General features: G+C 48.8%; 8 protein-coding genes across 8 annotated transcripts; 4 read left to right on the forward strand and 4 right to left on the reverse strand.

The window, feature by feature from the left end:
* Positions 1-1,372: 1,372 nt before the first annotated feature.
* Positions 1,373-5,410, forward strand: KY384_008527 (uncharacterized protein; the record flags this gene model as incomplete). Its single annotated transcript, XM_044817016.1, has 4 exons — positions 1,373-1,457; positions 1,512-2,909; positions 3,810-4,445; positions 4,497-5,410. The coding sequence occupies 4 exons, from the start codon at positions 1,373-1,375 to the stop codon at positions 5,408-5,410; spliced, it is 3,033 nt and encodes a 1,010-aa protein (XP_044666381.1).
* A 245-nt stretch (positions 5,411-5,655) lies between these two features.
* Positions 5,656-6,855, reverse strand: KY384_008528 (uncharacterized protein; the record flags this gene model as incomplete). Its single annotated transcript, XM_044817017.1, has 3 exons — positions 5,656-5,913; positions 6,284-6,479; positions 6,521-6,855. 3 exons carry the CDS (start codon positions 6,853-6,855, stop codon positions 5,656-5,658), a joined length of 789 nt encoding a protein of 262 aa, XP_044666382.1.
* A 508-nt stretch (positions 6,856-7,363) lies between these two features.
* Positions 7,364-8,502, reverse strand: KY384_008529 (uncharacterized protein; the record flags this gene model as incomplete). Its single annotated transcript, XM_044817018.1, has 3 exons — positions 7,364-7,788; positions 7,842-8,374; positions 8,426-8,502. 3 exons carry the CDS (start codon positions 8,500-8,502, stop codon positions 7,364-7,366), a joined length of 1,035 nt encoding a protein of 344 aa, XP_044666383.1.
* A 1,033-nt stretch (positions 8,503-9,535) lies between these two features.
* KY384_008530 (uncharacterized protein) lies at positions 9,536-11,884 on the forward strand (the record flags this gene model as incomplete). The annotated part of the gene is made up of 1 exon (XM_044817019.1): positions 9,536-11,884. The coding sequence occupies one exon, from the start codon at positions 9,536-9,538 to the stop codon at positions 11,882-11,884; it is 2,349 nt and encodes a 782-aa protein (XP_044666384.1).
* Positions 11,885-12,073: 189 nt separating this feature from the next.
* Positions 12,074-13,581, reverse strand: KY384_008531 (uncharacterized protein; the record flags this gene model as incomplete). The annotated part of the gene is made up of 4 exons (XM_044817020.1): positions 12,074-12,240; positions 12,289-12,908; positions 13,156-13,220; positions 13,276-13,581. The coding sequence occupies 4 exons, from the start codon at positions 13,579-13,581 to the stop codon at positions 12,074-12,076; spliced, it is 1,158 nt and encodes a 385-aa protein (XP_044666385.1).
* Positions 13,582-13,738: 157 nt separating this feature from the next.
* Positions 13,739-15,346, forward strand: KY384_008532 (uncharacterized protein; the record flags this gene model as incomplete). The annotated part of the gene is made up of 3 exons (XM_044817021.1): positions 13,739-14,054; positions 14,102-15,251; positions 15,313-15,346. 3 exons carry the CDS (start codon positions 13,739-13,741, stop codon positions 15,344-15,346), a joined length of 1,500 nt encoding a protein of 499 aa, XP_044666386.1.
* A 336-nt stretch (positions 15,347-15,682) lies between these two features.
* Positions 15,683-16,893, reverse strand: KY384_008533 (uncharacterized protein; the record flags this gene model as incomplete). Its single annotated transcript, XM_044817022.1, has 3 exons — positions 15,683-16,127; positions 16,177-16,809; positions 16,853-16,893. The coding sequence occupies 3 exons, from the start codon at positions 16,891-16,893 to the stop codon at positions 15,683-15,685; spliced, it is 1,119 nt and encodes a 372-aa protein (XP_044666387.1).
* Positions 16,894-19,336: 2,443 nt separating this feature from the next.
* KY384_008534 (uncharacterized protein) lies at positions 19,337-21,209 on the forward strand (the record flags this gene model as incomplete). The annotated part of the gene is made up of 5 exons (XM_044817023.1): positions 19,337-19,379; positions 19,429-19,778; positions 20,090-20,890; positions 20,920-21,080; positions 21,131-21,209. The coding sequence occupies 5 exons, from the start codon at positions 19,337-19,339 to the stop codon at positions 21,207-21,209; spliced, it is 1,434 nt and encodes a 477-aa protein (XP_044666388.1).
* Positions 21,210-21,601: the final 392 nt, after the last annotated feature.

The raw sequence follows: 21,601 nt of genomic DNA on the forward strand, positions 1-21,601 counted from the left end.
GCTGTTGAACATGCAAGGATAGCACTGATTCCCACAACTTATATCATCCTCCGTCGGCCACTTCATTCTCGCGGCACTGCCACGGGAAGTGGCACTTGGTTTCCAATGACAGAACCAGTGCCCATCCGTACCCTTGCTATTGGGGCCATAACACCACGCTGTCAGACAGCTACCCGGCGCAGTGTCAGGTGCGTAGTCAGGGCATTTGCAGGGTGTACCGCCCTCGTAGGTGCAGGCGCCGCCGGCTTGTAGGGAGAAGCCTGGCGTACGTGTTGTGCTGCCTTGTGGACCTTGCGGGGTGAGGAAGGCGCAGATACCGTTGGTGGCGCCTGGTCCACCCTGGATGCGGGGAGGATTAATTGGCAGATACTGGGAGAGACTGAAAAGGAGTTCGGAGAGGAAGAAAGTGGGAAAGGTAAAGGAGAAAAGGGGATGACGAACAGGAGTGAAGGCCGGATTGGAGCATGTGTAGCGGATCTCGCGGTCTGACAGAATTTTCCGCGGATGGTGGGGAAGAGAGAGATGACTATTGTGGGGCAGAACGTTTGCGAAGGCGGAGAGAAGGAGCATCGTGAAAAGGAGAAAGTAGGATACCACCTGCGGCAAAAGAGCGTGTATTGGAACCATTATCAAGGAGAGTGATCACTCATGAGTGATGATGGATAGAGTAGGAATACATAGGCAAGGAAACAGTAGGCAGCCAAATTCTGTGTAGAAGCTGCGAGCAGCAGATGTCGTGTAGGGTGCAGCGAGAGGTACTGTGCCCCTTCCTCATGCTCCAAATACGGTCGCCATCACATTCTCCTCCCAAGAACCTACCTTTTGACTTACTTGTCACGGGAAACTCATGGTCTGAGCTGAAACCGGTTGCTCCTGTGCCTGTGGCGTCTTGGGATGGACAAAACCGACAGACCATCACAGCTTTCTTTCCTTTCCCGGTTACTTGAGATGGAGCTGCTTTCCACGCATTTGTGTAGTCAACAATTCATCCGCAATCATCGGAACTTCTGATCCTAGTCAAGCAATAATAAACCTCCATGTTATCTTAAGAAAACGATATCGAGAAATGTGACTGGATATCCTGAGACGGGTACTGCTTCAGGAAGCAGTTCACAGTGTCGGTGCCACACGCGCGCCAGCGGTTCTAGATTCGTGCCGCATATTGAGGGGTTCTACAGGTTTAAGATGGCACGGGGTTGTCGAGAAGAACAGTAGTCACGATAGCCGTTTCCTTGGCAAATCCTAGGGATCTTTAAGGCTGTCACTGTGGGGCCGAGGCGCTTGGAACTAGCCCTTAGCGACTGCCTAAACGTCATTTCAAGGCTGAAAAGTAGATTGGAGCTTCGTTCCCCAAATCATTATAATCATTATCATGAATTGCCAGAATTGTCGTTCGCCCTTGAAGCTCCATAGCTCACTCGAGGATCTAGATCCTGCTTCTTACGATTTACTCGTTGGTCAGTGAAACCCCTGATGATCTATACCACATCGTCATGCTAAGCACGCCTCAGGCTCCACTGGCCAAACAGTCGATACCTCTTTAACGCCCACTAGACTGCCGTATGGAGAAGACAGGAAACAAAGATATGATGAAGCCACTAAGAATGCATCGGCACCGATATTCAAGCGTACGATACCTGCTGCGCAACAGAGCTTCCCCGCCGAGAGGTCGATGACAGCTTCGACTCGGAACGACCCATCCATGTCCTTTGCTCTGCTCACAGAGTCTGAAGTGATGCCAGCACGAAGGGCATCATCGAAGCAACTCGGCGACGGACAACATGATCCTGCGTCTAAAGGAACGAAGGAGGAAGCAGACTTAGACGACGCAAATAACGTCGTCGTCGATCCTATTGAGGCTTCCACACGACTTTTTGAGATCCTCTCATCCCGTTCAGATATTGATCATCCCATATGCACGGAATGTACGGAGATCTTATTGACACAACTGAAGACGCGGTTGGATAGTTCGACGAGAGAACGGGATGCCTACATATCTTTCCTCAAGGGCCTCAACAATTCAGCACCAACACCCGAGGAGGTGGCAAAGGCAGAAGAGTCGCTGGCCGAGTCAAAAGCAGCTGAAGTCAAAGCTTTTGCTGAATTGCAGGCGTTGGAAAAAGAGAAGGCAGACCTGGACGAGGAAATAGCAAACCTAGAGGCAGAGTCGCTGTCCCTTGACGAAGAAGAGGAGACATTCTGGAGGGAGCGGAACGCCTTTGCTTTGGAGCTATCTTCATTTCAAAACGAGCGAGATGCTTTGACTGCAGCTCACGAACACGATGCGGAACAGCTCGAGCAGTTGAGGCGCACCAACGTCTACAATGATGCGTTACACATCACCCAAGACGGTACTTTTGCGACGATCAATGGATTGCGATTAGGGCGTCTACAGAAATACGCAGTAGACTGGGCTGAGATCAATGCAGCCTGGGGTTACGCGGCCTTACTGCTAGCAACAGTAGCGGAGAAACTTGGTTTCACGTTTCGTGGATATACAATCAAACCTCTGGGAAGCACATCATACATCGAAAGGGAAGAAATTGCATCGCCCCAAAACTCTCTATTCAGAGAAGGGCAGTCAACAACGGCTCATGATAGGAGTACGACCACGACCACGAAGCTTGAGCTGTGTTCTTCTGGCGATGTACCCATAGGTGCCGCCCTCTATCATAGAAACATCAACGCTGCTATGGTAGCGTTTCTTGAATGCGTCCGTCAGCTCAACGAGCATGTCGAGAACCTTGATATGGAGGCTCCGTCCACGAGGTTGATGGAAGCCATGAAAATACCGTACAACATCAAGAATGACAAGATCGGTAGTGATACGAAAGCGTATGTGAGCATCAAACTGCATGGAACTAACGACAAGGAGTGGACCGAAGCTTGCAAGTTCACGTTGACGAATTGTAAATATCTATTAGCGGCAGCAGGGAGAGTGATAGATTCTAGAGCTGAAAGAAAGTGATACCCCAAATGCAAAGTATTTATACAAGAACCTCGAAGACCTTGAATTGTCGTGAATCGTAGGGCAGGCTTACTGCTCCCGAGAAAGAGCATTAACATAAACTCCAACCTGTGCCAGCAGTCCTAATCTAACGAACTGGTTAGCACTCAGAGAGTCAATCGATAGAATCAATGAAGTCATGAAATAGAATCGTTCAGGGACCCACGCCTAAGCATCGACGACAGCATACAAGAAGCCTGGAGAACCAAGTCCTGTAGAGGCTGCCATGCCTCTTCCGGCTCTTCCTAAAGATTTTTGGGGTTGTGTTTTCATCATGAAGAAATCAGAAGAAAATAGAAAGCAGTACTGACCTAAACCATAGGATTGAGTGAGCTCTCCGCGAGCAGCCAGTCCTGACGATGCTTACTAGCTGTTAATGTTGGACTATCGCAGCGTCCGGAGAAAAACAAAAGCGCTTTTAATTTGCTGTGGGGCAGTTTGGAGGGTTCGCGGAAAGGCACATACGCAGCTTTCATCACGACTGAGTATTGTACCGCCGATCTCTAGGAGGAATGGGCTAGTCCATTTCCGTGTCTTATCGATAAAGGAGCTTGTGACTCTCGAGGTTGCGATGAAAGGATCAGGCAGCTCATGCCCTCCGTATACCGGTCAATCTATATTTTTAAAAACATCTTGAAGGGGAAAGCCTGTCATTGAGATGATAATTGAAGTCCGGGTGCAATAGGGAGATGACAAACTCCGGTGGCTCCAGTCAATAGCACTGTCACACCTCCGGGCAATTCAGCATGAACAACGGTGTTCCGTAAAAGCTAATCATGGATTTGTGCAATTCAGTTTTAAGTTTACAGACTCATGACCGTCGGCAAAGAAAGTATGCACTGCGAGATCTGCCATCGGCCTGCAACCAGTGGATTGCCCTTCAACTGCGAGCTCTGCGCTCAACTAGCGGTTTACAAGCCTCGGGTTGCGTTGGCCGAGTCATTGCTCAAGAACGAGGGCCTAGAGAAGGATGTCGAAAAACAGACTACAGATCCACAGCATGGCGAGAAGACAAGCTCTGAGCTCAGTCCTGAGTGGAAAATCGAGCAGGTTGAAGCAGAGACAGATCGTTCCTACACCACGAGGGAAGACATCATGGCTGAGGTAAAAGCTCTGAGAGGAGAAATACAGCACATGAAGTTAAATATCGCCAAAAGAAAAGCACTGTTGGTCCGACGTCGAAAAGATCAAGCATCCGCTCGGCAAGAGCTAAAGGGAGGACAAATTAAAGGGAAACCCGCACTCGAAGAGGACATTGCACAAATATCTCAAGACTGGGAGCTTCTTAATCAGCGTATCATGAAGGAAAGATCGGTTCGTTGCTTCAAAATGGCGGAGTTGTTCGCTCTCCAACGACACAAGCAACAAAAGAGCTCACGCTCTAGAGATATATACATGATAGGCTACATTCCCATTCCAGATCTCAGAGAGCTGAACGGTAAGCTTCCGCTGCATACGGTCTAGGAAAACAATATTAACGTGCATGAAGGTATCAAGCCGGAGGAAGTCACGACGTGTCTCTCCCACATCGCACACCTGGTCTACATGACCGCTTTCTACTTATCTCTGAAGCTTCCCGCCGAAATCCTCCTTCCTACTTCGAAGTACCCAGACCCTACAATTCTGTCTCCGAACGTCTCCTACACCACAAAAGATCCAATACTACCAACACCACCGCATTCCAAAAAGAGTAGCCCGGTTGCCTCTCGTCACCTTGACCACAGCAACCAGCCTCGAGCCCGCCCTCTCTTCCTAATCAAACGACTCTGTGATCTTGCCAAAGACAACCCTCGCGACTACGCATACGTGATCGAAGGCATTACTCTCCTAGCATGGGACATAGCCTGGCTATGCCGAACCCAAGGTCTAGACATCGGCACGAAGTCTTGGGACGAAGTCTGTGCAATAGGAAAGAACCTATACGACTTACTCGTCTCCCCACTCTCCCCACGCAAAACCCTCCCCAACTCTGCTCAGAATCCTCCACAGCCCCCAACCACCAAGACCCCTACAAAGCCTGAAGACATCACCTCTCCACCACCTCCACCACCTCACTTCTCCCACGGCTCCGCCTATGCCTTCCTCAGCGCCTCCCGCGGCACAGAATACATGCGTGAGTGGAGACTCGCGAATCCTGTCAAAGTCATCGACCGGGTGAAGACCATGCTGCTGGCGGAGAGGACAGGCTCGGAATGGGAGATTCTGGAAGGTAAAGAGTGGGCAGAAGAGGATATGAAGGGCCCTATGAACGGAGCATATGGGGCGTATGTGGAGGGCAAGGTTGATGTGGCGAGACTGGAGTCTCCTGGAGATGTCCGTACCCCCGGGGTGAAGGCTGGCCCAAGCCATGTGAATAGGGTGGAAAGGGGAATTAAGGGGTATTATGTTGCCAGACAGAGATGATGTTGGATTAGGATTGAAATGAAGGGTTTGAGATTTGACGTGTGAGGATTGCATGCGTGCTGCACTTACTGCTTCTTCTTCCTTTTTTCTTTACTGTCTTCATTCCAATCCCTCCTGTGCGCCTACCCTTCAAACGCTCTGTCCTTTCTTATGAAAAGAGCATCCTGTCCTCCACTTGAAGTTATGAGTTAGAAGGCGCCCATCCCATATAACAACTCCTCCAATTCCATCAAGTCCCTTCCCTCTTACATAGCCAACATTCCCCCATCAATCGGCAGCCCGACCCCTGTGATCCACGCCGCATCATCACTCGCTAGGAACAGATACCCCTTGGCAACATCCTGCACCTCACCCCAGGTGCCCCAAGGCGTCGCGTCCATGAATCGCTTGCTGAGCTCTTGGCTCTCGATGTTGGGTTTGGACATTGGTGTGCGGAGGACTTCGGGCATGTGAGCATGTGGATAGAGTGGAGCATGATAGGTGAGGGATGGGGAGAGGGGGAACTAATAGGAACGAGGCAAACTTACAACCAGGACAAACAGCATTACAGTGGATCCTATCCGCCGCGTAATCGACAGCGACTTGTTTCGTGAGATTTATCACGCCGCCTTTGGCTGCGCAGTAGCCAGCTATATTCAAGCACGTCAGCAGCCTTTCGGCGTGAGGATATCAATTGTGATTGGAAGTGGTTGGGTACCAGCGCCGTCTTTCAACCCAACAAAACCAAGTGTACTAGCTGTGTTGACAATCCAGCCACGACTCCCAGAGGGAGTGAGAGGTTTTTGTTGGAGGAATTGAGCGATGGCGTATTTGCAGCCGAGATAGACGCTGCGGAGGTTGGTGGCTCTGTGGTGAGTCAATGGGGAGGCTCACCTTCAACTGAAAGGTGGAGGGGAGAGACAAGAATGGAGAGGGGAGAGTTGGGGACAAGTGAAGGATAAATGTAGGGGTGGAGACGACGTACATCATATTGTCCCAGACCTTCTCGTCGAGCTCGTGGATCTTGGAGAATTCGGCGCCGATGCCGGCATTGTTGATCATGCTGCTCTGCCGGTCAACGATATGCTCCCTTCACTGACTAGTGTAGAATCTGTGTGAAGATCTACGAACATATCAAGCCGGCCTGCAGACGACACGGCTAATTCCACAGCATCGGCAATATCCTCTCCTTTTCGAACATCCGTCGGAGTCCAAATGGCCTTGTCATTCCCATGGCGTCGATTGATCAAGTCGGCAGTTGGCAGATCATCTTCTGTATCGGATTTTGTATCGGAACTTGTAATTGGACCATCGGGTGTGAGATCTGCGCAGACGATGAACATTGCCCCGTGTGCTGCGAACAGCAGAGCGATGGCGCGACCGAGACCGGAGGAAGCCCCTGTAATCAATGCTACGCGACCTTCGAGAGATTGGGGATTAGAGTTGAGAGGCGCTGGTGGTGCCATTATTATCATAGTTGAAGTTGTCAGGTTCGAATGCTTAGGTTCTGCGATGCTATGACAGCCTGCTGACTGTTGGATGAAAGAGAGTGCGAAGGGCAGAAGTAACAATCTGGTGACGTTGAGGGTTTACTTGAAGTGAATTTGCTGTTCACACCGCCTTTTAATCTCCTGAGAGATTGTCATGAGCGTCCCACTTGCAAGGAATCCTTGTACGACACATGCGTACTGAACCACAATTTTCTTGCACAGGATCTGAGATACTATTGAAAAAGCTTGCTTCAGAGCAGATTCTATCTTCAGACTGTACGTAACCAAGATATCCAGCTTGGCTAGGGTGGGCTCTCATACCTGTGAGAGGCCAGAGGTCTTCTGCAGTAGGATATTGATCCTCATACAACGACCACTTTATCCCGTATTTTTCTACAGTATTGCCAATAGTATATCAACTGACGCGTGCCGCTCACGTTCAAGAAGATACCTTCACACTTCATAGCGCAGTTTGGCCACGGCGTCAATTAGGTACTGGCTTGCTCATCCACCAATTTTGAGCGTGCTTCTGATACCATTCCACGGTGACTTTCAAACCCGCATCAAAATCGGTCTTCTGCTGCCATCCCAGATTTCTCAATCTACTGTCATCGATCTTGTAATTGCTGTCGTTGAAAGGTCGGTCTGCGACCCATTCAATGTACTCGCTGGGGCGGTCTCTGGCATCAAACCCATGTAATAAGAGTATTTTGAAAGCAATGTCGATGTTTCTCAGTTCGTGGGTAGAGCTAATGTTGTAGGTAGATCCTAAGCATCCTTGGTGCAGGATCGTGTCAAATGCATCCGCAGCATCGGCGCCGTATAGATAGCGCCGAGAGTGCATTCCACTGCCTTGGATAGGCAATTTATCTCCCTTCATCGCTTTGAGAATGAACAAGGGAATAATTTCTATTTTGCGGTCAGCAAAACGCGATGCGTGAGAAATGATGAGTTGATATTACTCTGAGGGTATTGATGTGGTCCGTACACGTTGTTGCTCCGCACAACGATAGCCGGTAACCCAAAGCTCTTTTGATACGCCAACACGTGCATCTCTGCAGCTGCTTTACTGGCAGAATATGGGCTCGTCGGCTGCAGAATCTGGCTCTCGTTGGCAAAATCATCTTCAATCTGCCCATAGACCTCGTCGGTGGAAACATGGATGAAACGTTTGACATTCCCGTAAGCTCGAATTGCTTCCAACAGAGTGAGTGTGCCACAGACATTGTTCACGTTGAAAGCCACAGGATCTTTGAACGAGTCTTGGACATGACTCAAAGCGGCAAAATGCAGGACGCAATCGACGTTGTTCTCCTTAAAGGCCCTACCTAGATCTTCGCTGGATGTAATGTCGCCATGCACGAACGTGAAGTTGCGCAAAGACAGCAAGTCTTCGATATTGCGCATTGAAGCAACGTCGTCCAGCTTGTCGAGACAAATAACTCTATAAGACTCTTGGTAAACCAGGGCCAAATGTCGCGTAACCCAGCTCCCACTGAGGCTGGTAAGTACTTTGCGGTCGTTAGAGTAGTCGGCAAAGTCTTACATAAAACCAGCTCCCCCAGTGATCAAAATAGTCTTGATGTCGTCAAGTGGTTGGAATTTTGTACTGCCTTTCGACATGGCGAGTCTTTCAGGTAGTCGAAGTAATCAAACTTTTGGTATCTATCTGTAACCGATCCAAGCTGATATCAAGAATCGACTCGATAATCGCATTTGAGTCTGCTAGGAGTCGGAGGCGTTGTGGAAGAATTTGCTCTCATGTTCACATCTCAGGCCGGCCTTCCCAGCAACTTCAGGAAGCGGACTGTAAGAATTCACTTCACTGTCACACACCACGAATACAAAACATGATATCAGTCACTCATTATCGCGTCGCACGATTCAAGCAGCCGAATAAGGAAAAGTGATCCAGAACATGCAATCAGCAGGGTTCAAAATTTACATTCTTTCAGCTGCTGACAAAAATGGTGAAAAGGGCAAGCAATTATATGGAAGATAATATATATTGATATTTTGACTCTGTATGACTTTGCCAGGGCTCAGCAAGAGGTATCAGGCATAGTCTACGTACAAAAGCAGAAACTTATCGAGCAGACTTTTCCAAGGCTTGTGCTGACAGAAAGAGAGCGAGACTCGAAGACCGAAAGCCAAGCGATGAAACACGCGATGAATGATGTAGACACTAGCTATTACCTTATCAATGCAGTCGGGCCTGTACAACGCACGACATAACTTCACTGTCATATCTACTATGTCTAGGAACAATAATGATATTTGCAAGCGATCGTGACTACATTGTAGTCGGACGAGATTTTCACCAATAATTTTACTTTGATAAAAGCGAACCATATTGTCGGTGACGGAGTGTTGGGCAAATTGAAAGAGACTTTTAAAAGTGTTGAACATGATGTACTGCGTGTATCAGATCTAATGATCCAATGATCCAGTGCAATGAATGATGTGACTTGGTTCAACACCTGATCGGCTGGTGAGTTGTCCATCAAATGCATAGCCTCAATCCGAATTTACGCGCGCGGCTGGTAAGATTCATGGTGCTAGTGGTGCGCAGTGTTCATCCGGTATGCGCATCTGACATCTCGATGTTTTGAAAACGCGTCTCGCGATAGCACGCGAGCTTCAACAGTTGTGGAAAATGGCAACGGTCTTTGCGGCCGAAGAGCTCGACGGCTCACCGACCAAGAGGCGGAGAATAGGGAAACATGATACATCAGGTGGCGATCTGCGAAAGAAAAGAGAGCAGAACGACAATCGCTTGAAGTCGATCTTCGAGTCGATCTTTGAGAAATATGAAAGGGACTTTGATGGCATTGGGGATGAGATCGACTTGGAGACTGGAAGTGTCGTGGTGGACAATGGCCATATTTCAGGAATGAAATATGAAGCGGATGCTGGCACAGGGATTGAAGATCTGGAAATCGATACCAACTGCGGTTTCTCAGACAGCGAGCATTCGGAGGCGTCACTTTATTCATCTGTCGAAGATTATGACGATGCTTTGGCAGACGAGACGATAGGGCCCTTTTCCAATGATCATGACGCCGGCAGTACCATCAAGGATCCCGGAAAACTACACAATTTGTTTGGCGAGGGTCTTGCGGATTCCGTACCTACGCTCTATGACGACGAAGATGAGCTTGCAATAGGCGGGCACCATTCCGCCTTGCCCAATGGGCTGAGCAACCTTGGTGGAAACCCTGCTGCTTTTATTCGAGAGCGAAGGAATGCGCGAGACCCAAAGTGGCAGGCTCCTCCACTTCCGGACGGAGCAATGGAGAATAGACCCGTTCACAGAAGGATGACTTTACCTGCGCCGATTCAGGTCAAGGCGAGAAATGTAGATCTCGGAGACTGGAGGCAGATATCATCTGTTTGGGATGTGCGACCAAGCAGAGTTAGGTCTCGCCCGGCAAGCCATAGTGGAACCCATCTCGAGGCTGAGATTGAGCCCATTTGGACCCAATCACAGCAAGAAGCCTTTCGATATCTGAAGCGATACACGACAATGCCGTTCAGTGAGTTGGTGAAGTATTTTCCCGGCCAGACCGAGCAGTCACTGGCAGCGTTTTCCGCCGAGTCAGAAGGCCTTCAGAAGGCCCATGATCCCAGCGATGAGCATTCTACGCAGCATAAGGTCAATGAATCAGCCTGCGAACCCTCTAAGAACACCCAACACCACGTAGAAGTCGTCGATAAGGATGTATCTCCATATGAAATACCTCACATCATGCATCCTGCAGGCCTACCACAACCACTCGGCAATCTATCACCGCCATCCAAGTTTAAGAAATCTCATTCATATCGCGATGGCGTAATTTCTCGCTCAGACAAAGATGTCGATGCAGATATATGGGAGGTCCCTGACTTTGACATGGACTCTATGCATAGACGTCCAGGAAATCTCTCGAGCTTCGTTCCAAATTCTTCGGGCAAAAAGTCCGGAAAAGATCTTGAGCAAGATAGTTCTGGTCTTGATCATTTGAGAGAGATCCAAGACAGTGACCCAATAGTCCTCTGGCCCTCGCCACCCGACGATCTGTATTCGGACCCACTATCTGACTTTGGTAATTTGTATGACTCTCCAAGACCTTCGATGCAACGAATACCAAGAAAACAGTATATCCTACGAGAATCAAGCGTGATCAAGGACCATGGAATTTCTCCAGCCTGCGAAAGACAGCAGCTTACATCGCGGCCAAATCACCTTCCGAGGAAATCGCTAGTCAACATTCGGAACAAAGTGGCCTCATCGAAACGTCAAGAAAAGTTCGATCAACCAGTAACTTCCTCGTCAGTCAAACGCCACACTCCAAGTAGCAATTTCAAGGGCCGTGGCCGTAACCTGGCGCAGCAACAGCATGAACAAATCCCACTAATCGACCTAACGACACCTGACAGCGAAAGCATCCCACACGATGTTTTAATCGACACAGTCAGCAAGCCAATCCAAAAGTATAACTCAAAACTCGTGACAATTGACGTGAAATCAACCAATACCCAAGAAATACCTGACTCACAGCCTTCGCAATCTGAACGTCGCCTATCGAACGAGGGTTTCAAATCTAAAACTTTTGGAGTTAAAGAGTATATTGTAGACGCTAATACACGGACTTCAAGCTACAAAGAGCTGTGCGAGCGGCCTGTCGTCCGGGTTCCTGCACCAATACCTACCAAGGCCGAAGTCTATGCGCCATCGACACCAAAGCCCGCGATTCTCCTGTCGAAAGGTAGCGGAACGCCACGAAAATGCCAGGACCAAATCAATCCCATTGAACTTCCGGGCTCGCAATCAAAAGTCAACGAGACCAAGACTCATGCGAGTCTTTCGCTTTCAATGTTGTGTGACGGGAGTGATGACGATCTCAGTACTCCGATATTATCAACCAAGAGAGTGAAAAAGAAGGAAGTTTCATCCACTAAGCCGCGGATTCCTGATCTTCCTCAGCTGCATAGCGGTGCTCTTAGCGACGATGAGCTAGGGTGAGGCGTTCGAATGCTCTTTGCAACCTCGATAAGCTCACCATTGGCGAACAAACTGGGAAGTATTCGCAGAGTGTTGGCTTCAAGCTTCCACCAAGCTGATCCCCTCAAAGGCTATCTGAACCAAGTACTTCGACCCCTGTCGCTAGCGCATGGTCAGATGAGTCTCGCGACTATACCAACGAGCTACTCTCTAAGGACTTGAACCGACTATCTCATCGAGCTTGGTGTCAGTCTTCGCGCCCACATTGCCAGCCATCTTCCAGAATTTAGAAAGGTGCCGAGAGCCTGAGTCGCAAAGGATAGTCACAACACGGTGCCCAGGTCCCATTTTTAAGGCATAGATTGTTGCAGCGACACCTTTGTGATGTCAGCCAGATCAACCCGTTGAGGATCTATTCAGCTCACAGTTAACGGCACTGCTGCTACCGACGAATATCCCATCCTTCTCAACAAGCCACTTTGCCATCGCCAGAGCTTGATCGTCGTCCACTTTCACTGCGTCATGAATCATCTCCCTAGCGACTTCAAAATTAGCTGTAACGCGATTAATGCCGATGCCCTCAACAATAGAATCGACTTGTTGTCTTCGGCGCGTGCCTTCCTTTTCTCTCGTATCAAACATCACGCCATATTTGATGCGATTGTACAGCCCGCTCCCTTGTGGATCTGCAAGCACAACCTTCACCAATGGAAGCCTCGGCTCCAAGTAGCTTGCCACACCAGCTATAGTCCCACCAGTACCTGCTCCAGCAACAAAAGCATCGACTCTGCCATTACACTGCCGAAAGATCTCGGGTCCGGTACCATCGAAATGCGCATGCCAATTCGCTTCGTTCTCGAATTGGTCCGCGAAGTAGCCACGACCGGATAATTCAGGATTCCCGGCATGTTTCAATGCCAGTCTTCTTGCCCGATTGACGAAATGTTCTGGGTCTATTATTGGGGCTGGCGGAACTCTCTCCACGATAGCTCCTAGCTTGAGCAGGAGTTCAGATTTTTCTACAGCTTGATCCGACGGCATACATCTAGGTTGGAGCCAGAGAGCTTTTAGTAAGAGACACGTGCGAACAGGGAAAGGATTGAAAGATAGGGGATCAGAGAATGTCGTACATGTGCGCTAGGTAACCTCGCGCTCTACAGACGGTGGCTAGAGATATTCCAGTAGAGCCTACTGTGCCCTCATATATAGTATCTCCAGAATTTGGGGTCAATCGACCTTCCTGCTCTGCCTACAAAAGCTTTCAGCGAAGCTAGAAAGGCCTTGATGTAAACCTTACTCTGTCAATGATGCTCAGGGCTACTCTGTCCTTTGGGCTTCCACCACCTCCATTCATGAACTAAGAAAAGACTTCAGTTGCTCAGACACCAATGTGCTGCTTGAAAATCAAGTACCTCGGCTTTGGCAAGGATCTCGCATCCTGTGGCATCGGAAAGGGACTTGATCTTGATCAAAGGCGTATTGCCAATGCAACCTTCAATGCCACTTGTTACATCCAAAGATTCAAGACTCTGGCTTTCGCGGTCTTGAAGCTCAACGTGATCATCAACGGAATGGAAAGTATCTTTCAAGGTTTTCTTTGCGCCGAATCTCCTTCTATATCTACGTTCCAGATCGGGATAAACATCTTTAAAGGCAAGACATACAAGAGCACCAGCTACAAAAGCTGCCGTCGCATATATTTTGGGCCTGCTTTCCATGTAAAAGTTTTATGGTCTAGCAGCATGACTTCGCAGCCATTGGCCAAACGTGGCGCGCGTCTGACGCGACTGTAAAGTGCCAAGATATGATGCATCGCTATAGGAAATCACATGTGCGAGACGGCATCTGCCACTGCATAAGACTTATGGCGATCTCATGGATTCAGTGCCCTTGTCAAAGATTTTTAGACGACTTTTATCCCATCAGACATGCTCCAAGTTGCGCTACCATGACCCAACACCCCGCAAATTGAACACTATTTACTATGGAAGGAGATATTATCGCAAGAGTAGAGGCGATGAAGAGTATCGGGAGGATAAGCAGCTCAGCAACTGGCAGCAGCGAACAGAGATTTTGCCGCCGGATAAGCTTCAAGAATATCAGAAAGCGCCAATGGTCAATGCCAATGGATTGCGAAGCCGTCGAGAGAGACCAAAAGGCGTGAAGATGCTCACTCGAGATTTCATCGACGGTACTAGCCGTGGGTCCATCGATGTTGTATTGGCTGATCAATTCCAGATAGTCTATACAATCCAAACTACGGCTACTTCCCCAAACATGCCACCATCTTCACCCCTGGCAAGCCCTTTGACTTCAACGCCCTGGCAGACGAGCCCGCGTTCCACAGGGAGCTCGGCAAGCGATATACCAGCTTCGAAGACGATCTCGACGCTGAATCATTCAACGAGACACGCCAACTATGGCACACTCCAACAGAGCTCTTTTTGCCTTATTACGGTGAAGCAATCGCTCGCTACCTAGTAACAAATTATAAACTCTCCCACCATCCGTATCACGACCTCATAATCTACGAGCTTGGGGCCGGCAACGGCACATTGATGCTCAACATATTAGATTACATACGAGACTACCATCCCGACGTCTACCCTCGCACAAAATTCAAAGTCATCGAAATCTCCTCTGCACTTGCGACACTCCAAACAAACCAGCTCACGCGCACAGCCTCCTCACGCGGCCACGTGGGTCACGTCGAAATCATCAACCGCTCTATCTTCGCGTGGGACACCTACCTCCCCGCACCCTGCTACTTTCTCGCTCTTGAAGTTTTCGATAACTTCGCACATGACAGCATTCGCTACGATCCCATTACTGAAGTGCCGCTTCAAGGTACCGTCCTCATCGACGCCGAAGGTTCTTTCTATGATTTCTATGTCCGCGATATCGACCCCGAAGTCCGGCACTTTCTGCAAGTCAGACACGCCGCATGCACGCGATCTTTCGACCATCCATTGCAAGAGCAAAAGTGGCTCCGCGCTTTCAAATCCAGCTTACCATTCGCCCCGAATCTCACACACCCCGAGTATATCCCTACCCGCCTTCTCCAATTCTTCGAGATCTTGCACCAATATTTTCCCCTCCACCAGCTCCTGACCTCCGATTTCCACAGTTTGCCAGGCACCGTGAAGGGTTTCAATGCGCCTGCGGTGCAGACGCGGTACAAACGGCGGACGGTACCGGTGACGACGCCGTACGTCATGCAGGGGTACTTTGATATCTTATTCCCAACAAATTTTGCCATGATGGAAGATCTGTATCGTGCGGTGACAGGGAAGTTGACGAAAGTTACGAGTCATGCGGAGTGGTTGAGAAGGTGGGCGTATACGGAGGATACCCAGTGTAAGAGCGGGGAGAATCCTATGCTGAGTTGGTAAGTCTACTCCGCGTCGTAGTAGATGTTTCTGGCGTAAAGCTAATGTATCTCGGTATAGGTATGAAAACAGCTCTGTCATGCTATCTACTTAATTGGGGAACAAGATCAATGACGCTCCTGTAATCGAATTATACATTTTTCTGGTGTATCACTAGGTCATGTAGCATAGCGTCGTCAACATCACATTTGTCCTCAACATCGAACCCTTTCCAAGTCGTCCCTTGTGTCGTGTCCGATTGTTGGTGTCTTTTCTCTGATTTCCGATTTGAGCGGCATATCTCTGCACATGCGTTTCGCATTCAGCGACGAGATTGATTACATAACGTGCCTGAATCGCAAGTTGCGCGCCAAATCCTGGTATCAACGTAACGAAATATCTACTGGGTATTGATATCCACTTCCCAAACCGCAACTCGCAACATACGACCTCAGCCAATCCACGGTGTCAGCCCATAGTTCATCGCTGTCGTAAGATTTCTGCTCCAAATCAGTAAACCACCCCTAATCTTGCTACCCGAATTCTCGGATGACTCACCAGTCAAAAATTCCTCAAAGCTCAACGTAATAAACCCATCCCTATCCTCATCATACCTCTTGAAAACATCCGTCATCCTCTTCAATATGATACAACTCTGCACAAACAGATCGAATGTCATCTTTCCTTCCGCCCCTTTATCGTACGTCGAATACAGCATGTGTACGAAATTATTCGAGAGCCGGTAGCCGAATGAAACGAGCGCGTTCGTGTATTCGTCGAAGGAGATGTAGCCGGATTTGTCCTCGTCGAAGCGGTCGAAGAGGGCGCGCCAGGCTGCAAGGAAACCCCAGAGTGCGCTGTTCGATTTGTATGTTAGCACATATGTCTCGACCCACCTGCCCTGTATGAAGCGACATTCGAGAGAAGAGAAGGGAGGGGCCGTACCTGAACTCATCGAAATCGATGCTGCCATTTTTGTCGACGTCGAACATCCGGATCATCATCTTGATCGTGTGGGAATCGAAGCTGGAGAAATCTCCGTTGACGAGTGCCTTGCCCAATTCCCGGTCTGTGAGCTGCCCAGTGCCGTACTTGTCGACCGCTTTGAAGAGAGGGAAGAGCTGTGCATCACCGGCGTTTCTGGGGCCAGGTGGAGGCTGACTGGTGGTTGGTGGTCGAGGAGGTGGTGAGAGTCCGTGCTGAGTTGGCGGGGATGGACGACCTAAGGTGTTTGCTGTATTGGCTGTTGGTGGAGGAGGTGGGTTGGGCGGGGTGTAGCCTGCAGGTCGAGAGGAATTGTAGTTGTAGCTGTAGCTGGAGTTGTTGTAGGAGCTCTGCGATTGAGAGGGTACAGGTGGTACAGGCTTGTTGTACTGAGCAGATGGTAGACCGTGTTGGGCCTGTGGACTGGCACTCCCATACGGCCGTGGACTGCGCGGTGGGTTCGAGTATTTGCGGTTTTGCTGTGGAGGTCGTTGTTGCTGCTGAAGGTTGTTCTCTGGTTCTTCTTGCGGCTTATTAACTTGCTGCTGGGACAGGATTTGAGCTGCCTGCTCTGGCTCAGCATGCCTATTGTATCTGTGAGCTCTCAATTGCATGACATTGATTGGGTATGACTGACGCTGGCAAAGCATCAGGGTTCCAATTGCTATTGTACGCCATAGCCAAGATGTTCAGTAGCACAATCAGAAGCTGTTAATATAAAAGACGCCGGGAGATTAGAGTGACCAAATTGAGATGTCAGTGAGGCTGAGGGACGGGGCTTAGGTCGAGCTGAGCTTGCGATCCTGGCGCATATGTACGAGTTGTATGGTATGATAGTTCATGGCTGTTTGGCTGTAGATATTTACATTCAGCTTCTTCCACACTGAGCAGCACTGTGCTACCAATTGATGATGTAGGACATCTCCAAGTGAATAGTAGTGGAAGCTAAGCTTCTGTCGAGCTTCTAGGCTCTGGTGGGCCCAGATCTTCAGCCTCCCAGATCCCCAGCCTTATTTCCAGCATTCTGATTCTTTATTACAACATTTTCTCTACAAAATAAATTCAAGACAATCATTCTGGACGCATGTAGTTCTTCTTACAGTCGATCCTTTGATTTATACTGAGCCTGCAAGATATTGCCGAAGTCTAGGGTGTACGACACTTGGGCAATGCAAGAAGGACGGCATTCGCTTGAGAATCTGCTTTGGACCGTCGCCTGAACGGGCACTCATTCAATAAGACCGTAGCTACCAAGGTGTGATCTGCGTGTTCAACGCAAGACCCTTCCTTCGTTAAATTGGGAAATAAAGGTGTAATGCAATTTGGATATGGGATCCTCTCCTTCAACGACCTCCCTTCCCTTGGTAAGCGAACTGTACAGTTTCAGGGAGGTAAGGCGGATCGCGATAGCGTCTCCTTGTCAAAAAAATAATGGTTGGAAATTCTTTCCGCAGTCAAGCACCATGAGTGATTCAAACGGTAGCTGCTACTACCGAAGCCATGTCGTTGATGACGCGTTCCTCAAACAGGCTGCATGACGACCACATGAAAATTGGATGCTCTATTGGCCCCTCTAAAAGTATAGCTGGGACGAGGTTGAGCACTCCATGGCGGGCGTGAGATGCATACAGGTGCAACTTTGAGGGGATTCAATTCGTGGGACCCTGAATAAATGGATCAACCCATGAAGAAAGCCGTAGTACCTGCGCCATCGCGGGCTAAGTATGCATGAATGTCACTCAATAATAGAGTGGCCATGGAGGATGCCAGACAAAATGTTGACCTACGGACGTTTTCAGTACCTTGTTTGTCTAGATTTTCATACTTCCAATTCAAAACCATAACTCCATACTCCTCGGTGTCAAATCAAAAGCAAAGTCATAGGTTTAGCCAGATGCGATACCGCTGAATTTGCGTCGCGAGCCAGGATGCAGACTCGCTCTCGGTCCGAAATCTGATTGAAACCAGGCCTCAGTATTTGTCAATCGCTGGATTAAGACGACCATTTACTAGCATTCAACCCTTCTCAAGCTCTCGGGGGATTGCTGTTGGCGTTCAGTCGTGTTTCATCAGCATTGAGCACCTTTTCTCTAATGAGTTCTGCCTCTCGTCGTCCTCTCAGCTTGTGAGTTCGGAAACATTCGTAGATCGCTAGCGGATTTATTCAACATGGCAATAATCTCTTCTACTGCTATCGCAATTGGTCATCCCATGGGGAGCGTGAAAGAACAGACTGCAGGGTTGCACGCAAGCAAGCTAATTGAGATTGGCTTCATCACTCTCGCAATCCATGCCGCATATCAAGGAAAAAGCGGTTGTGATCCGCGCTTGCTGGATGATCCAATTCAAAGGGCAGAAGATGCAAGAGCAGCACTAACGTAATTGACTACACGGGACAATGGCAATCCAGATAAGATTGGAGCTTTGGGTATATTTGCTTCTGGAGGTGAATACGACCTTCTCTTATTGTAATGTGCTGATGAATGACGCGCCTTTGGGATACATCTCCTTCGCGGCCCAGACAGATTTGCGTGTTAAAGGTCTGGCGACCGTCAGTGCCGCTTGCGTTGGTCAACTATCTCGCAGCGGTCTGAAGCCCAGGGGAGCCATCAATCGCGAGATCATGGTGCAAGGCCATCAAATGGTAGCGAAGCTATGCACGGAAGAGACTAAGACGGGAATGCCTTTTTCCATTTCATGATGCGAGTGAAATGCCTGAAGCAGCCACTGATCTTGTCGGCTCGAGACCCAAAAGAGCTTTTTGTGTTACCCGGAGAGACGAATGTCGCTTGGTATGATCAAATTGAAGAGAGTCTGCCAAAGCTAGCAGAATTCTTTGTTAGAAATCTTGTGTGAAGCAACTCCTAGAGAGAATAAAAGCTGATAACCAGCGCCTGTGTCAAATCGCACGACCTGCTTGCGTAGTAGCTTTGTAGCTCCTACAGTATAGCCACCTGAAGGCAAGACAACATCAATGAAAGGTTGAAGTGATCCTGCAGGAGCTGCCCCGCACCAAGATGACATAGTGCGCGGCATGAAATACAAGTGAGATTGTGAACAACAGCCACCTGTCGATTTTCCGTTGCCTACTGTGTTCGTCTAAGAAAATCTGCCAAGCATCATGAATCCCTTCAAAGCATCTTATGACTTCATTATTGTAGGAGGTAGGTTTATAAACCCGACCACAGCATTTGTAGGATTAATCATATATAGCTGGTCCGGCTGGTTGCACTGTTGCTTCCCGTCTGGCAGATGCATTGCCGAACAAGACTATTTTGCTGGTTGATGCTGGTGGTATGAACGATGATCCTAGTCTTCAGAACTTTGGGGATAGATTCTGGACGTTGGGAGAGCCAGGCTACAATTGGGGCTATCGGAACACTCCACAAGTCAATCTCGCGGGGAGGGAAATTACTTACGACAGAGGAAAAGGACTTGGCGGCAGTACTGCTGTCAATTTTTGTGTTTGGACCAGAGGACCGCAAGCGGACTTTGACCGATGGGCGGAAATGGTAGAAGATGAAACGTGGGACTGGCATCATGTCCTGGAGCGCTACAGAAAGGTAATTATATTTGAAAGGCATGAAGATCCGAACAAGGCTCATTGCTTTAGCTTGAGACATTTGGTACAATACCAGACGGTTTTCAACATCATGTAGAGGTGTCTGAAAGTGCACACGGGTCCAATGGGCCAGTCAATGTTGGTTTCCCCCCGACCTGGGATTCTGGACTTGGACAGCGCTTGGATTTCATACGACACAAGCATTCGCTGAACTTGGATCATAATTCTGGAAATCCACTGGGAATATCTATATGCCAAGTCAGCAGTCTAGATGGCCATCGTGTTACTGCCTCAAGTGCTTTCTTGTCACAGCCGCCTGCTAACCTGACGATCATGACAGAAGCAGCTGTTGATCGGCTGCTATTCGAAGGCCAAAAGTGCATTGGCGTAGAGATCTCAGGGAAAGAGGCTTTGGCACAGGAAGTCATTTTATCTGCTGGCGCGATTGACTCACCTAAATTGCTCCTACTCTCTGGGGTTGGTCCACAAGAGGATTTAGCAAAGCACGGAATTCCTCTTGTTCATGACTTGTTAGGCATTGGGAGAAACCTCCGAGATCATCTATGGTTAGAGCTCGTTACCACTCAAAAGCCAGGCGCTCACCATCGGACATCTCACATCACTAGTCCAGATGAGCTGCAGGAAGCCCGAAGGCAGTGGTTGAAAGACAAGGCAAGTCCACTGAGCGTGAACCTTCAACCTCAGATGATAGCCTACCTCAAAAATAATAACATTCTGCACTCCGAGGAATATGAGGATCTTGACAAAAGCGTACGGGAGTCCTATGAAAATAAGACAACACCTCATTATGAGCTAATTACTCACCTGCCCAGTCCAATCTTCAAAGGACCAGACAATTACATCGCGACTGGCGTGGCACCGATGGGTACCCTGTCTTCAGGACAAGTCAAATTACGTTCAAGCAATCCTCAGGATCCGCCTCTGATTGACCCTAAATTCCTCTCACATCCCTTTGATCGCCGCAATGCTATCGAAGCTGTGAGAGAGACACTGAACTTACTAGATCTACCTGACCTTCGCAAAGATCGCATGTGTTTTGCCGAAGGACCAGATGGGCAAACCGATGAAGCATTACTAGTTAGTAAAGGCCTTGTAAGATGAATCGTAGCTGATTTCCGTAGACGTTTGTGCAAAAAGCTGGCCTAAGTATGTGGCATATGTGTGGGACTGTGCAGATGGGAAAACCATCAGCGCCAAGTACCTGCGTCGATACCAGCTTCCACGTGATCGGGACACATGGTTTGAGAGTCGTGGACATGAGTATCGCACCATTCATGCCAAAGTATGAAAAGCTTATTGGGCGATGGAAGCAATTACTAATTTCAGCTGTAGTGCTCACACTCAAGCAGTGGCTTACCTCATTGGTGAAACAGCTGCCGAAAAAATTATCAAAGAGTATACAGGTCAATGACGATTTTCATCGAGAATTACCAGTCAAAGCGAGAAATGAATTCCTGACGACCTCTTTCGTAGTGTCGAGTACAAATAATTTCCAATCTCTTTATTGGCATTGATATGAAGGATTCGACTCTAGGAGAGGGGACAGGCATATATACCTTCCAGACCTTCTTTGGGTTCTCGTATTGTAGGCTGTCCTACTACAACCATACATAAACCATGGCATGGAAGGCTAGATGCTCGCTGTTAGTGATATATCTAATACTAGGTTTTATCTTTGATCTCGGATTCTGTAGGAAGGGCTTCAAGTGAGAGCACAGTAATAGCAACGCTTTTTGTCAAATGCCATAGTGGCCCATAAGTCAACACAGCATTGGCAGCACCGGGAATTGCAATGTTCGTATC

Source organism: Bacidia gigantensis, assembly GCF_019456465.1.
Source record: "Bacidia gigantensis strain McMullin 20006 chromosome Unknown contig_295, whole genome shotgun sequence".
NCBI classification, from domain to species: Eukaryota; Fungi; Ascomycota; class Lecanoromycetes; order Lecanorales; family Ramalinaceae; genus Bacidia; species Bacidia gigantensis.